Below are 18380 nucleotides of genomic sequence, written 5' to 3' on the forward strand. Positions count from 1 at the left end.
AGAGGCACAACGTGATAAGAATGAGACATTTTATTTATTTATTAACAGAGGCGAATTTAATCATTCTAGTAGTGGATTTGTTGATGTAGGCTACTAGTCGATCTCACAAAGTAGTGTCCAGGTTACATTTTACCACCAAAATCAAAAGAAAAACAAAAAATTGAGTGTGTAAAGGCCCTTGCAGCTTTAATTATTTTCAGGGCAATTAAGCTCCCCATTTCTCATAAAATACAAAGTCTCATTCGTATTACTGTAACATGAAAAACAAAATTGTGTATACATTTTTAAGTATTCATTCATCATGGTAGCATTTTTTGTACAACCTCTAAATAAAATGGATTGATTTCAATTAAATACTTGCAAAAAACATTACTGTACTACAGTTAGAAAAAATACAATATCAGATAAATTCATGTAGAAATTAGAATGGGGTGGTGGGGACATTGCTTAATTGCTCTACAAAAGAGAGAAAACAAAGAGTTCTTAAAGTAGATGTTTCTATTTTACGCAATCTCTGCAAAAAAAAAATTCCTCTGGTTTGGGGTCAAATGTGACCTGAACATTTCTTGACAGATTTCGTGAGATTCACTCAAATAGAGCAATTGATGTGTATGTGGGACAGAGAAAGAGAAAGCATGTGTACTGTGGGGTCCTATAAGCTTATACATGTAAAAGTGCTTTATGTTCTTCCTTGATCCGCACAGCTGTCAGGAGAGCCACAGCAAGAGAAGAGATTGTCCATCCATCTTTATCCAGACACACCCTCTACTCCCTGCCCTGTTTTCATCCGTCTTTATTGACAGTCGGATCACAGCAGCGGAGCTTCTTCCTTCACTTCTGTTTTTAAAAACTCCTCTACTGTCCCTCTCTTCTCATCAACTATTAGGTGTTGAGCTCCGTTTGAATCTCTCTCTGTAGACCCTCAGAATGGCCTCACACACAAAGGTGAACTGGCACTGGAAAACAAACATGCACACAGAGCATAAGTAATGACAGCACATCCAATAAAATCAGTTTAAGATATTCAAACTTCTGATCCAGTAGACAGATCCAAAAGTCCTTTTAGCCATTCAGGGTATGATGTTACATCTAAACCACCATGAGTGATCACATTGGACCCTTTCCCATAGTTCTAAATGACCTTTCTCTTTATATATCATTGGCTGCATCCAAATATCATTAGTATCTAAGTAGGTACTTCTTAGTATAAGAATAACTACTTACTTTCCAACTGTTAAAGTATGTTGTATATAGTATGAATGTATGTTGAGTAAAAGTAATCCGAAAGTACTGCATCTGTCATCTTGTCATTGTCATGTGACCTAGAGTGTCAATAGTGTCGCTTCACTGGCATGCACAACTCATCTCCCATGGCCTCATGGGATAGTAAATGAGTCCATTTGATGCAGAAGTAGTAGGTACTTTTTGCCTACTGTTTTATATACTATGAATTTGGACATGCTATACCTTTTAAGCCTGGAACACACCAAGCCGACGGTCGGCCGTCGGGCAGTTTTTGTGCGTCGGCCGACTGAGTTTCCTCGGTGTGTTCCGCACGGTTCCGTGCCGTCGGCTGAAATTGGTCCTCGTCGGCTTTGTTTCGGCCGATTCGACATGTTGAATCGGCGTCGGGCCGTCGGTGAAAGAGGGAACTCTGATTGGCTGTTCAGCTTAGTGAAAGAGTCAATGCACGAGAATAATAGCAAAACAGCGAGCAAAGAAGTCAAAACTCTACAGATAGAAGGCTGTTCTTATGTTACATCATCTTACTTGAGTGTTCCTTGGCGAATATTTCAATATTAACACGAGCGGAGTGGAATAAAGAAGTGTTTAGCAGGATTGATATTTAAAACGGTAAGCACGCACTGCTTTGTTTATGGTTTGTGTATCTGCAGCCGGCAGCGTCGGTTTCCCCTTTTTGAATGACGAATATAGACGAATATATCTGCAGAAATAGACAGTTGTCTCATTTACACGCAGGCGCAGAACGCGCGTTCTAGCTGACAGTCGGCAGTAGTTCTGTCGGTGTGTTCAAGTGCAGCTTTTTACCCCGACGAGAGGCGACAACACAGTCGGCTTTCATCGGCGCTAGTTCGTCGGCGTCGGCTTCAGCTTGGTGTGTTCCAGGCTTTACATACATACAGGTGAAACTCGAAAAATTAGAATATCGTGCAAAAGTTAATTTATTTAATTCAACTTAAAGGGTGAAACTAATATATGGCTTACAGCTATGAAAACCTTTTCACAATATTCTAATTTTGAATTTGGGGTTTGCATAAGCTGTAAGCCATAAATAATCATCAAAATTATAACAAATAAAGGCTTGAAATATCTCACTTTGCATGTAATGAGTCTATATAATATATTAGTTTCACCTTTTAAGTTGAATTACTGAAATAAATGAACTTTTGCACGATATTCTAATTTTTCGAGTTTCACCTGTATAAATTTTAAAAAATAAATTCACCTATCATATGGTAGGGGAAGTGTGGATATTCAGATACAGCCATTGCATTTCTTAATTATTGACAATATAAATTCATTTATAATATATATGACAATATATAATTCTTTGAGAATTAAGAATTCCTGCATGGCATGAAAAGGAATTGTGATCTGAGGTGAAACTATCAGTTTGTTAACAGAGAGAACATTTGAAACTTGAGAAACTGTTTGTTGGTGCGAAATGACATTTCAACTTTAACTTTTTGGAATGTCTGCGTGTGCGTTTGTACCGATGTCTGAACCAGCATGGCCCTCTGTTCTCTCATGAATGTAATGATCTCTAGGGGATACACTGGCTTTTCCTTCTCCATCAGTGTCATGGCGGTCTCCATGGTGATCAAAACACCCGTCCGCCCGATTCCAGCACTGCAGAAAAACATTCTCTCAGTAAGATGAGCACCTGATAACATCTGTGTGTCTGTGTGCTGGAAGTCCCCTCACCTGCAGTGGACCATAAGAGGCACCGACTCCCTTCTCATACTTCTCATTGACTGGACAAAATCCAGGAAGTCTGAGGAATCTTCTGGTACCCCATGATCTGGCCAGGCAACATACTGCAAATGAGTGATCGAGCGCTGCTGTCCCGACTGTTAAAAAAAAAAAGAGAGAGAGAGAGAGAGAGAGAGAGAGAGAGAGAGAGAGAGAGAGAGAGAGCTGAGTGCAACAGAATGCTTGAATGAGTTTGCCATAAAGCAAACAAGTCTAAACATGCCTGTGTTTTGCCTTTTGCAGAAGGATATTTATATGAAATATTCCTAGAATGAGAGCATTAAGGCTATATAAATCAATCTAATTAAGACATTTTAGTGACGTAATTACCATAAAGTAATATTAATGCATATGGTGATTGCCTATTTACTTTACATTTTCATAATCGATTAATATATTAAATACTGTGATATGAGTGCAAAAACTTCATACACATGCTTTTCTGTTGGCATATAGCATACAGTATAAGATCATTTTCACATCAGTTTCTGCCTTTATAAATCCCATTTTGTTCCTCACTTTTGACGTAGGATGAAATCCATTGAATTTAGGGTCAAATCAGATTGATGATACATTTTATAAATGAGGCCCCAGTATCCTGTCATTCTTTAAAACGCCATTTCTACTCAGAATTACCTACCTAAATACACTGACATTTTAATTTCCCCTTCAGCTCTATCATGATCTTACAAGTGGGTGAAAGAGAAGAAGTGATCTTTAAGTTATTGAATATGAGTCACAGTCTGAAGGCCAAAGTGGAAAAAATAATTCAGTTGTGGTGACAAATCGGGCAGAAAGGAATAATTGGTTCGCAATCTGTGTGGTACGAACACTCACTCACTGGCATTTTTCCTGTACCCCCCAATCATCTCTTTCCTCTCTCCTTTTCTTTATTTTTTTCATCTCAGACACACACACATACCCTATATGGACGAAAAATGTGTGATGTAACCTCCGTCTGCTGTCCGTGCTGAGATTAACTCCCACCAACAGAGACAACAGATGGGTCTCCGTTCTCCAGCAATGATAGATTGTTTGTGAAAGTGTGAGCATGTATGTGAATGTACATGTACGCGCACGGTCCCATGCTCTGGAACAGAGCGGTACGCGACCTGCTTGCCATGTTTACCATCGCAAATAAACGCACCCACATGTTGACACACACTCACACATCAAGCTTTCACATAAAGAAGCTTAAAGCCAAATTTCTGTTTTAAATGAAACATCAAACAAACTTTAGCATGATAGGACTGACAGAATTTTGCCAAAAATAAGACTAGGATTAAAAACAGAGGATTTTGTCCTCTGCATTTAATACATACAAGTTAGTGTACACGCATTAGGAGCAGTGAGTAGTGAAAACACACATACACAGCAAACCGTGGACACACACACCTGGAGAAGTGGGCAGCCTTTTTTTTTTTTGCTGTGGCGCCCAGGGAGCAATAGGGGGGGGGAATTGGGGGGCGGGGGGGGGGGGAATCAAACCCACAACATTCAGGTTAGAAGTCTGACTCTCTAACCATTAGGCCATGACTGCGCCTATTACACAAAACAACTGTTTAATGTGTAATAACTGTGTAATACCATGAAATTGCTTGATAAGTGAGGTTTTCTCTCTTGTGATGTATTTCCTATTGAAGCAGGAAGTTTAGAAGGGGCATATCATCACTTTGAACTGTGACTGAATGTCATACTACTTTTGCTATTTCTTTCTATAAAGATAAAGATATGGCAGAAACAGTAAGAATAGTACTATAGTATACTATTCCAAATTCAAACATCCTAAACATTCTATCCTTACTATTTCCAACATGACATCATGACTTTGCGTAAACATACACGCCACTTTCAATTCAAGTGGCGTGTTATCTATACGCATTTTGAAATATCCGCGTGTATGTCCACGCCGAAATCTTTTGCGTGTATGTCTACGCCATTAAATGTCCGAGTGATTCCGCGTGTATGTCTACGCCGTTAAATGTCCGAGCGAAACGAAGCAAAATCTATATCTACATCTGTGGAGCGATATTTCTTTTCCTAGGATGGTAGGAGAAGACTCATAAATGGTATTAACCCCAGTGACGGGTAGGTTTAGGGACGGGGTTGGGGTAGGTCATATATTTATATATGCATAATACAGTAATATAACGTTAAGTCAAAGGCGTTGATAAACACGCTGAAAAGCGATTATGCGTGTTGATAGCACGCCAAAAATGGAAATACGAATTGGCGTGTCATACATACGCCATTTCATGAGATCAGTCTGCTATTTCTGACATATACAGGATAGAATGGTATATACTCTAACTATTTAACTATTTACTCATAATACATGTATTAAAGTATATACTCTTACTCATATACTCCTACTACTTCTGTCATATATAGTATACTATAATAATAGTATTGGTATGCTAATGTTATTCTGAACTCATACATGTTTTGTGACTAACATACTAGAACACTATTATTTTTCTCTTATAAAGATATAGTATAAGAAAAAGAGCATGCTAGTGTGTTATTCTGAATATTGTCATGGTTGTCATCTATTTTTCAAGCATGCTACTCTTACTATTTCTGCCATAAATTCTATAAGAATATTAAAAACAGCAAGCTAGTAATATTCAGAATTTTGCCATGGTTTGTGGCTAGCTCATACAATGTTTCCCTTTTGAAGATATAGTATAAGAATAATAGTATGCGAGTAGAAGTAGTTGTAGAAGTGTGCTACTTTGAATTCAGTCTATGATTTACTACCTGCTAGTTGTGGCAGGTGGTATTAGGGGGAGGGACATTCTCAATTTACAGAGCATTTGATTGGATAAATATAAGTAAATATAAGTATAATTAGTTTCCTGAAGGATAAAGATGGTTAAAGGGTAACTAAACCCTTATTAATGCTGTTCATTGATTCAAGTAATTTTTTTGACATTTGACATAAAAACGTCTGAGTGCTGCCCTCTTCAGGTTGAACAGTGGCTACTGCAGTTGAATTTTCCTATTGGAAGTAGTGGTGCCCCGTGACATAAGAGGGTACCAGCTAACCACGCCCTTGCCTACAGAGAGACACTTCTCAGGTGCACGCCCCCCCTCAGCTGGGCTCTGCCCACTTTTCCAGCATTTTTCAAATATTGCCAGTGGGTGGAGTCAGGCTCTGACCAGGGGTTTAGTTACCCTTTAAGTTTAAAAGCGTACATATGCTAAAAGTGTTTTTTCTCAACTTTTAAAAGGACACTAGCATATAGATGGCCTAAAATAAGCAACAAACTCATTTTGAATGCAAGTGGTCTTTAACAGTGTATATTCAGTGAGCATTGTATGCTATATGATTTTTCTTACTGCTCCTCACAGGGGTGGTGTCCATTTAAAACTATGTACGCTGTTATTGTTACCTGAGTATTTGTGAGTGTTAGTTCTCGAGTAACGTATGCCAGGTTACACTCCTCTGAGTGACAGCACACCTGAAGATACCCATAATCCCTCGCTTCAGGGGGATGCGGCCAGTATTGGTGGCACTTGGTCTGTGGAAATGGAAGAGAGATTATTGAGCACAGCACAGCATAAAAAAAATAAAAAAAACACAATTGTGCTCCCTCTTTCCCCTCCCTCACACAGAGAGTTTATTAAATCATCCCTTTGGAAAAGAATGCAGAGTGCTTGGTTACCAAGCAACAGTCAAGCTGAGCCGAAGAATACGGAACTCACAATAAGCTGTCCTTGGGGGACTGGAGGTGTGTGATGGGTATCGTCTGATTAGGTGTTGTGTGTGTGCCTGTTTGTAAGTGTCTTTTTGTCGTAAAAGTGAGTGTGTGTGTGTGTGTGTGTGTGTGTGAAATGTTAATGTTTATTAATATTGCAGTACATTGTAACTCACATTGTGTGTAGTATTTAACCATTTTCGTGTCATGTGTGTGGAGAACACGTGTGTGCAAATGCGTTGATGTACCCGTCCTCTCTCAGTCAGTGTGGTTAGCATGATGATGACACTGACGTCCTGCTCCCACACACTCCTCCAGAAGTGTGTACAGGTGTGCGGCAGTGGACCCTGAGCTGCTATGTACCTCAAAATACAACCTGCTGGCTCAGTCTGACACACACACACACACACACACACACACACACACACACACACACACACACACACACAACCAAGTCTTCATTATGTCATCCAGAACCATAACTTTTCTATTCACAACTAAATAAAAAAAACAATGAAAAATTAAATATTAAAGTGCCCCTATTATGGATTTTTGAAAATGCCCTTTCATGTAGTGTGTAACATAGCTCTAAGTGAATGAAAACATCCTGCAAAGTTTTAAATCTGAAAGTGCACCATATATAAAGTTATTGTCTTTCAAAAGTAAGAGTCGACTGAGTCAATAAAATTAATTGTTTTTCAAACGAGTCATAAGCCGTTTTGTGACGTCAAGACAAAACATTAGCATATTGCCCCCCCCCCTCCCTCCCTCCCTCCCTCCCTCCCCTCCCCCCCTTATTGCGCATGCAGAGACCAGTGAAAACTTGAACCCCCTCAAACACTACAGCTGATTCATGTGGATGCTGGATAGCATCATGTCGAGAAGAAGCTGTGCTCTAGAATGTGAAGGTAAAAACAGTTAAAGGACGAGCATGTGAAGAATCAGTGGTTAAAATTCATCTTTACCACAATACCACAGCAGTATAATCCTAAACTTTTGCTATGTTCCCTTTATTTTACTGACGACTGCTTCTCAAATCTCGGAGTTCAATGTAGGATTCGCAAACCGCTTGCCCTTGAAAGATGATGTTACCAACAAAACAAAAACAAAATACTTCGTTTTGAGTTTTACATTGTGTTGGTCTCCTGCTGCTAACTGGTTAACTCGCATTATTACTGTCTTAACTGAAATGGTTCTGCAAATCAGTTATGGGCCACTATTACCTAAAACTATGTCTATTAATGCAGATTGTCTGTCGTTCTCACTACTTTGAGGAAAGATTAAGCATGGAGCAAGATTTGTTTTACCAACGTTTATGTTACATCAGTCATTCGCGCTAGAGCTCAGCTAATGTATGCACTGTTATTGATACAGTTTCCACTTTAACCACAATAAATGAGAAAAATACTCGGTAAATAAATAAGTAAAATAATCGGTTTGTTGATGGACATGCACTTGTAATGCTGATGGTGAGGAATTACAGTTGCAACATCTCATAATGTGCCTCAAACCGAGTAGCGTATCACTGAGAAACGTCCTGCTCGAGTCGTCCTTGTGATGGAGGTTCGGGTTGAATGAATAGTTCTTCCAGTGTTTCATCATCAGACTCGCGCTCGGATTTATATGGTAAAATCATCATTGTTCGTTACTGTCTTTAGTTTACGGCGTAGAAAGCCTCAGGACAGCTGACGTTGTTATGGCAATGGGCGTTTTTGTTTTCTGTACACGGTAGACCAATCACAACAGACTGAGCTGTCTGGCCAATCAGAGCAGAGCAGAGCAGTTTGATTCATCTGACGAGTCGTTTGAGAATCATTGAAAATGTGGTGATGTGCAAAATAATGTATATTATGAGAAAATGAAACGGTTTTTTGACCTTTGATGCATTTAAACATCAACAACATTAGGAAACTTTAAAATAGGACAATAGGGGCACTTTAAATAGAAATAAAATGAGGTAGACCGATAGTGATCCATACCTTCACATGACTGGCATTGATGTAATCATCCCCCTCCTCCAGCAGCACCACCCTGGTGATGTCATCTGAATGAAATGAATGAAGGAGCAGAGAATGAGGAAGAGGGCTTTGCGGATTATGTGAAAACAACTCCTCCGACTAGTTTTAAAGAGCATTATGCCTCATTCGAAAACCGAAAGCTTATACACAAATGAATAAAATGATACGTTTGACCTTAGCCCCTAATCTAATCCAGTGTGGTAGCTTTGTTCAATCTCATCATGGTCATCCAGTAGCCACTCTCTTGTTGTAAAATACAACTTTGCTGAAAATTCTTTGAATTTTCAAATGTTCTTTTGAATGCTCTTTGAACTTTTTAAATGTTTCTTTGACCTTCAGATTGTTCTTTTGAACGTTTTCAACCCCCCCAAAAAACATGTTAATTATCAATTATAAATGGAAATTTACAGTCCTGGATGCTGTTCAATACCGTGTTCAAGCCATGCTAAAATACAAGCTAGTGTACTAACAGCTATGGCGCAAAGCATATGCTCACCTAGCTTACATTACATTTATGCTCTTGCTTTTATCTAAAGTGACTTACATTGCGTTTGTAAGTCAGGTTGCGTGACTTACATAGACTTACATTTTAATGTATTTAAAATAACTAGGGTTGGGTATTGAAACAGATTTCACAAATCGATTTTAGTTTCAGTATAGATACATTTGGATATATTGGATATAGGAAAAACTCAACCAATGCTGTAAACCATACAGGTTTACATAAACTTAAATTAATTCACTATTTATTTTTAGATGAAATAATCAACAACAAAAAAATGTAGTTGTATATAAACATTTAAATTGCACACAGTTTTTATATAAACTTTTTAAATATATAATTATGTTTCTACTTCAATTTGTTGTTGAAATATAAACAATGGCTAAAATTATGGCAGCTACAGAGATCTGCTATGTCACATTAAAAAGCGTCAAAATGACATTTCATTTTCAGCACAAGATCGATCTTGTGATTTTAGAATCGATATTAGTTCATCAAAATGAAGATCGATTATAATCTAGAAATCAAAATTGTCCATTCAGCCATAAAGTACTTATTTTGTAGAAGAAATAACACTCATTACTTAGCTATATTGTGAACATAGTAGGAGTTAAAGGCCACAATTATAAATTTTAGCATGTGGTAAATGTTCTTGTTTGGCAGAAAAAGCAATACAACTTACATGGTAATACATCTTTGTACCGATTCTTGTCCATATTCTCAGACTGCTTTGCACAAGACATTAACATTCCCTCTTTCTTCCTGTACAACTTCTGAGAGTAGCAAAACACACATACATGCACGGATGACAATTATCAGCAATGCACACACACGCCAACCTGAGTCATGCTGTAAAATGTTACCATGCCCCAACCTCAAAGTGCAGAAGCAGCGTGCCAGTGACCAACCCCCTCTCCAAACGAGTCATGGACTCCTCTAGTGTCTCTCCAGACGGCTGGGTGGACAGTGGGGATATTTCACCCGGAAGAGTGAGACCCTCACCTAACTGTAGGGTGGGTTCGGCTCGCAAAGAGACACCTGTAAACAAACGCTGTTTGCGGTTTCTGATTGGACGTCAAAGATAAAAGTTAAAAACAAAGAATCCCCCTCAAAACGTATTTGTTTTGCCCAGATATAAAGACAAGTGCGCACCTTTGCGGCGCACCAGCAATGCAAGTTCCTTGCTGTGCGACTCTCGGCTGGCTTTGATGAACATGACCACCTGCTGATGTGTGTGTTCTGAAATGTCCCGCCCATTTATCAACAACACCTGATCTCCCTCCATCAGTGGAGGCACACAGCGACCAGCCTGCAACAGCCAATATTTGAACAAATGTAAAAACCAATAACCCATTCATATTCACAAGAAGCCGGGATTTTTATGGCTTACCGGAGACGCGGGGTTAACATGAGAGATGGCCAGCGGCATCTTCTGATCCACGCCTCCCTAAATATTAGCCAACAATATTCTGACACATGATTTCCCAGACAAAACTCTATCGTAAAGCAATGATGATAAATACGCAAACTGTATCATGTACCACCACCAACTCACTTTGACATTGAAACCAAACTTCCCATCTTGGTCTGGGCCGATCCTCATAAGCAGCAGATCTCCATCAGCGGTCACACTCTGCACACATAGGACAGGAATAGGTTCAGAAAATGCTAGCTACAAAATAATGAAATACTAGCATATATTCAGACATTTTCGCAACATTCTAACAGCAAATAATACAAACAACAATCGAGAGCTTCAAACGTGTCCTCAGAATATTGTTCTTTTGTTGGTAGACCACCAAAATTATACTATCGGCATGTCATTTTGAGTGAAAAGAAATTAACAGAATGTCTTAGTATTTTGACTGTCCTCATTTTTCTTTAATGACAGCAGCAGTTGAGCAGCATGATCTTACAAGTTGATGATCATATTCTCCAGCATGGTTTGAGAATGATCCAAAGAGCATTTTGTGCTTCCATAGAAGAACATAAATTACAAAAAAAACTAAAATTTCATTTGACGTCATAACTGATCTTTTAAGTTTCTGAAATCCTACAACTTGTTTCTAGTCGGGGGAAAAAAAATCCAGATTTTCATTGTGTCTCAGACTTAAAAAAAAAAAATCATGTCCTAGTCTTGTAAATTGTGAGAGAGATTTTCAGTGACTCATCAACATGACTGTAGTATCAGTGTAGTGTTTGGATTTGAGAGAATGACAAACACGGAACATTAGTTATGACAGCTGGCTGTCTTGGTGCTGTGGTTTAGGTCCCAAGTCTTTTGTTGCATTCAGCAACGTTTTGATTGCTTGTCTGAAATCCAATCAATGGGTGCTCCTGACCACATCACAGATTATTATAGATTTAAATCTGTTCCAGGGTGAATCTTATGACTCCTGTCAAGAACATGTCTGATATTATTCAGTTTGCATATAAAAAATGAAGCCAATTTGTAGGACCAAAATTTCTTCTTCTTTTTTATTTTTTATATACACATGCAAAATCATTTATTTTTTTATGGCCCGTCCCTTTTCCATCCTCAATATGACTTAAAATGGTCAAATGTTGCTGCCTTGTCCTGAAGAAATGTCTACTGGAATAAATAACAGCCCTTTTCTGTATTTCCATATAATCTGCAGATCTAAAATAGTTTTTAACTGCCCCATCCATCAATCACAACAATCCACACTCCACAGTGAAATGTGCCACAGGGACCTTCTTCATTTCAACCACTCATTTTAATGTAATGATCCTTTGGAAAGATATGCGGAGAAGCTTTGAAGTTAAACCCTGTTGTGAACCACATTTGCCTTGATCTTGCATCATTGGTTATCATGTACAATAACACTCACCTTATCCCAGACGTGCAACTCATCCTCTTCGGTGATGACGTCATCACTATGAGACCAACTACCACTCGTCCTCCCCTCCTCCTGACTTTTCCTTCAGTGTAAGTTGTTTTAAAAGTTTACTATGAGCATACAGTGAGTACATAAGTATTTTTTGCAAGAGTGTGTGCATTTGCATATGTAGAGTAAATTTGCCTGTAAGTATAGAACACGTCTTCACTCTCAGTCACATAGGTCATTTCATTGGTCAGGTTGTCCACAGATGATGGACGTGGCTTACGGAAGTCATGGCGCAAACGAGGACTCCGCCTAAAATAAAAAATATATTCAATAAAGACACTAAAACTTATATTAACCTTATGAGACCTAGACCTTAATATTGCATACTACAACATATGCACAAAGTCTCATATATATTAAAATGTATATTACATTTTATATAGTGTGTGTGTGTGTATATATATATATATATATATATATATAGTATCTATTTGAAATAGAAATATTTTGTAATGTTATAAATGTCTCTACTGTCACTTTTGTTTTATGTAATGCATCTTGATTAATAATGTTATTTAAAAAAAAAGCATTAATAAAAAAAAAAGAATGTAAAAATACATTAAATAACTTTCATTCATTGCCATAAAAATTAAATACATTTGAGTGCATCTGAGCATTATTACCAGTTGGGTGTGTTGGGTGGTGACCGTGAGGGTAGACTCTTGGTCTCTAGGTGTTCCATTGAGTTGGACCTCACTGCAGGGTTCAACATTTTCTCACCAATCAGTTTTCGGTACAGTGGGATAGACCTTGAACAAAAATAAATGCAATTAAACTCACACTCTCATTTGGTGGAGGCAGCAATGAAATCTAATTAACTCCAGCAATAAAGAACACTGTCATTTTTTAGAATGGCTCCATCGTGACTCTGCCTGTGTACCTAAGTTTTGAAGTTGAGTGAGAGGGTTTCCTATTGTAGAACGTATGGTGGTCCACACAAGATTTCCACACGTTCTTACAGGCGCGTGAACTTGGCATTAAGAGGGAGACCACGTGGTTGCCAAGCTCACCCTGTATAAAATATAAACATATAAAATGAGGAAAAGCACAAGATAGATGTTGCTTTTTGCAGGATTAAACATCTTTGAGGCATTAGGTATCTGGCTCTAATATGGTAATTCCTGTACTTTGCTTTTTCAAAGGATGAGAATGATTAAGCATGGATATCTTACATGTTTCCGGCGTAGGTGGACAAAGAACCTTTTTCTTTTGAATGAAATTTTGATGATGTTAATCCTGAAAAAAGGCAGTCATTTAAAAAGCATGCTCCTCATCAAAAACAAAGTACACCAGAATAAAAATATGGGTTACGGTTTCCAGGACTAACAGTAATTATACTTTTTCTGCAGTGTTTGTACCTCACCCACTGTAATGATAATCACAGTACAGATTCAACCAGAGCTGTAGCTGTCAAACAATCTATAATAGCTTTGAGATGCTTAAAAAGACCATTCTGTAAAGAACATAAATCAAGCATTTACGTAATTAAAACATTCGAGAAAGGATCTGATTGGTCAAAACTCACCATGGGAAAAAACTGGAGCAAATTAAGTGGCAAAACAAGGCCACACCCCCTGATGTAATCCCCACCCAGAGGGCAGGGTTGCTAACATCCTATAGACAGGGATTTAAGAAATTTTATTCAATAGCTTATCAACATTACCCATTATTTCTTGCCATTTTAGAATTATGAAAAACGCAGGATTTTTAGCCCAAATGGTACCTGAGTGTGATGTAGCTCCACTCCATACAGGTCTAATGTTCTCGCTGTATTCAAATAGCACAGCTCAGCTTCACTCCGAGACAGACCTCTGAAACACATTTAGACACATTTATTAACTGTGTGTGTGTGTGTGTGTGTGTGTGTGTGTGTGTGTGTGTGTGTGTGTGTGTGTGTGTGTGCGTGTGTGTGTGTGTGTGTGCTGACATACTTGTGCTGTGGATGCAGCGACTCCACTTTCAGAAGGAACTCCTGGTCTTGGTCAGGGAGAAAATGGGTCTGACTGAGGTATCCGGCAGGAGTTTCATAAACATAGTCTCCAAGCTCAGCTGTCAATCAGACAGGAGTATTAAAATGCTATGTTTGAGAAACCGTTATTGTATGTGCTTTGCTCAGTAATCTTCATTTTTGACAGTGCCATTAACCCCAGCTTTTTCCTGTTGAAGACACATCCCTCTTCCAAGCAAAGACACATTCTCTGCAATATCAATGATGTTTCTATGGCAGAGCTGCCAATCACAAAGTGAGGTGGTGTCATTTTCTCAACTTACACTGAACAGAGTAAGAAGCCAGTACCACAGCTGAGCTTAAAGGACACTTTAATCTGCAATAAAAACACATAATATTGGGATACAAAATCTATTGTTGTGACATCAGTGATTTTTTATTAGTATTTGTCAACATTATATATTTATATTGTCAGTCAATATTTGGTATTTAAATGCCCATAGCTATGTATTCTTACACACAGAATTCTTATTTATACACAATACTGTGTGAGCTTTACTCTGTAACCAGAATCACCTGTTTTTCAAGGATGATGCAACCAGCATCCCGCATCTATTATAATGATGTGGGTTGCTGGTATTTTTGATCATTCAATTCATAAAAAATAAAAATAAAGAAAGAAATATTACATATATAATTCCTCTGAAAAATATTTGGTATTCTTATAATTTAAACAAAATACTTTTTCCAAAGCAGATTTCAAAATAAATTAATAGTTATCCATCTTTTATCATGTAAATTATGTTATGATACCTATATCAGTTGTAGCATATAATACACATTTATAACACCTGCCATCTATGCCGGTTATCAGCCATAACATGAAAACATTTATAAACTCATCTGCAGTTAGAATTTGATATTACTTTCTCATTTCCATCACTCATTCAGTAACTCACAAAATAATGGCACAAAGTGAGTAATTTACAGTAGTATGAGAGTACAAGAACTACAATACACTACTGTTCAAAGTTTTATACAGAAATTAGTACTTTTTTAGCAAATAACATTAAGCCATTAATATTACAAAAGATTTCCATTTCAAATAAATTACGGTATGTTTTCTATTCATCAAAAAATCCTGAAAAAAATTAAGGTGTTTTTAACGTTGCTAATCAAGAATAATTTTTCTTGAGCACCACATCAGCATATTATAATGATTTCTAAAGAATCATGTGACACTGAAGACTGGAGTAATGATGTGAAAATTCAGCTTTGCATCGCAGAAATAGAATACATATTAAATGTACTAAAATAGAAAGCAGTTATTTTAAGTTGTAATCATATTTCTCAACATTAATGTTCTTACTGTATTTTTGATCCAATAAATTAAGCTTTGGTAAGCATTAGAGACTTTAAATTTAAAATTGTACAGTAGATGCAGTATAGATGCAAAAGCAAATCAACATTTACCTCCCCTCACAAATGTCCTTCTTAATTTGCAAGAAATAAAAATGCCTGCAAAACAAAATAAGGGTCAGAAAACCTCTCATTCTAAACACATATAAAAAGCCTATATACATTTCTGTCTCATTTGCACATAAGCAGGGAGATGTACCTGGTCTGCTCATGCTGGAGGGAGTTTGGATCAGAGATGAAGAACCTCACTCTAAATATTAAAAAGAATGGAGCAGAACCTGAGGGAATAACAGTGGGAGAGAAAAAGCAGAGGACACAGTAAGAGGAAAAAGACCCAAAACAAAAATAGTGCAGACAACAGATATACACTGATCAAAGTTCAATGTAAGCTCAGTGTCATTCTACTTCTAAAAAAGTTTAGGCAATCCCCCAGAAATCTAAGCAAATCCATTAAATCATAATTTGGAGTTTAAAAAGCAGGTAGGCACTGAAGCGTGAGCAGCAATCACCGTCTCTGTCTTAATGCATGCACGTCAGTCACATCTGATGACTCAAGCAAGTTTATTAATTTAATCAGCCACCTCCAATTCTCATGAGGAAAACAAACAGGTGTCTCCCGATGCTCTTTTACGGGAAACAAAATTCTTTGTGCTCATATGATATAACTCATGTTACACACTTATCAAACCTGTGCACTCTTATTATGGTTATGTCTGTGACTGATGTCTAACCCTGCAAGAAATCTGCTCCCTCAGAACTTCTGCAGAAAAGCCCTGCAGATTTCCACAGAATTCTACATATCCACCAACCCTTTGTCTGTATCATAACTGCATTTCTTTGCAAGAGTTTTAAATAATGTTGATGAAATGGTAAAATCCACAATATATAAAAATATGGCCGAGAGTGATAAGCTGATAAAAACTTTTATATTATGGCTGATATCTTACCAATATTACATACTATACTATTTGGTCAAAATAAGTGAAAAAGGAAGCTAAATCACCTTAAATGCAACAAGTGAATTTAGGCGTCCCAGCATTATATTGTACAATACGAAAAACACAGTAATTTTAAGAATGGCTAAATATTACATTTAACAGTGTTATTTAAATGATTTTTTTTTTTTTAAATTAACTTTTAAACAACATTAAATAATGGCAAAGAGGAATGAAAATGTGGATGCAAAGTGAAATAGCCAATATTCTGATTGTCCAACACAATTGTCACTTAAAAAAATCCATTGACTCCAGGTTGCCAACTGTATCTGTGTCTAGTTTCTCTCACCCTTCAGCTGTTTCTTAAAGGGTTTGTTGGGGTCCAGCCACCTCTGAAATGACATATAATCAGATGTCACTGAAACCATCATGTTTCTTAAGACAGGGCATTACATTTCTCTATTTCTGGGTCACTTGCAAACAATCACACATTCAATTACCGGAGAGTTGGATGTGTCCTCACTGATCTGCAGGCTAAAGTACTGTTTCTCCACTATGTTTAGGTGTTCACAAACCAAGTTGAACAGCAGATGACCAGCATCGTGTTTCTGTGAAACAATAACACATGCTGTCCCATTAGGAATTGTACCAGTTTACCAAACCAATATTTATAAAGTGATCATATTCTACATGGTTTAACATAGACTACAATGACATATCAAATTACTGTATGTGTAGTGGTCAACCAATATGTTTTTTAATACCTAATGCTGATATTAATACTGACATTACTCCACAGTTGTCAAGCAGAGTATTCACAGTCCCTCTGCCCTTATTTCTAACATCCAGTCTAACACCCTATATTCTGTTGACTTCTATATGACTGACCTATATGTTTCTGTCTGAAAAACGTGCATGTGTGCACGTAAGGGTGGGTGGGTGTCCTTCAGAATATGAAGCCAAGGTTGCAGCAGTGCAATATGGAACATGAGAAGAGAAGCACCAGTGTAATATCCATCTCCACCCTCTAACTGCCAATAAAGGCAAGCTCATACACACATGCACATTACCCCTCTCTCTCTAGGGCTTTGACAGACATATTCGCTCATCCAACCATCCCAACACATCTGTATACACTCTTATACTCACACTGACAGTAAAATTTTGGGTTGTGCCATCAGGGAAGAGCACTACACACAGTAGGCTAGAGCGTGGCATGTGTGTATGTTTGGACAGATCAGCACGTCCAAGAGCAGTGATCTTGTTTCCAAGCACGCACCATGGGGATGTCATCTTCTAACACTCACACACACACCTGCCAAAACAAGGAGTCAAGACAGGTTAAATGCAATAACTTATTCCAAATGTGAAGGTGATGATGACTCCCTGTAATAAAATAATGTGACGCATGATAGAACTTCTGTACATACCGTTCCAATGTTATGAAACAAATGTATACAGCGCATATTATCATACCGTGTGCCACGGACATTTTAAAAACATGTTGGTCCGATGACGAGACCTCAGCAAATCCCTTATAACTGTAATTATACATCCTGTCAGCACAGTGCCTATGACACACATCCCGAAATAAGACGTAAAAAAACAACAACAAAAAACACACACTTTAGGAAAAGAAATATATCACAGATTTAGTGATTTTAGAAACAGTCGGTCTGTCATGTGCTAAAATGTGAGAGGCACCTTAGGCATTGATAAGGAACTGCATGATTTGATGTCATCAACTTTCAGAATTAAAACGGACCCTTTTTAAAGATTTGGGTTTCATTAACTCCCTCTTAAAGGGATAGTTCAACCAAAAATGAAAATTCTGTCAATAATTACTTACCCTCATGTTGTTCAAAACAGACTTTCGTTCATCTTTGGAACACAAATGAAGATCTTTTTGATGAAATCTGAGAGCTTTCGGTCCTTCCGTTGACAGCTAAGCAAC

At 37.7% G+C, this 18380-nt stretch overlaps 1 protein-coding gene across 1 annotated transcript; it reads right to left on the reverse strand.

Annotated features, from left to right (window-relative positions):
- Positions 1-277: 277 nt before the first annotated feature.
- Positions 278-17757, reverse strand: ptpn3 (protein tyrosine phosphatase non-receptor type 3). Its single transcript, XM_056267661.1, has 25 exons — positions 17576-17757; positions 16927-17034; positions 16776-16818; positions 15691-15769; positions 15546-15590; positions 14396-14448; positions 14056-14173; positions 13848-13935; positions 13650-13738; positions 13297-13360; positions 13005-13135; positions 12748-12873; positions 12260-12373; positions 12068-12158; positions 10771-10848; positions 10606-10662; positions 10368-10524; positions 10090-10253; positions 9898-9988; positions 8675-8739; positions 6944-7084; positions 6390-6518; positions 2947-3092; positions 2736-2871; positions 278-956 (listed from the first exon to the last, which is right to left on the reverse strand). Exons 1-25 carry the CDS (start codon positions 17717-17719, stop codon positions 876-878), a joined length of 2538 nt encoding a protein of 845 aa, XP_056123636.1. The 5' UTR covers positions 17720-17757; the 3' UTR covers positions 278-875.
- Positions 17758-18380: the final 623 nt, after the last annotated feature.

Source organism: Rhinichthys klamathensis, unplaced genomic scaffold (assembly GCF_029890125.1).
Source record: "Rhinichthys klamathensis goyatoka isolate OS25496 unplaced genomic scaffold, OSU_Roscu_1.1 h1tg000262l_1, whole genome shotgun sequence".
Lineage (NCBI taxonomy): Eukaryota > Metazoa > Chordata > Actinopteri > Cypriniformes > Leuciscidae > Rhinichthys > Rhinichthys klamathensis.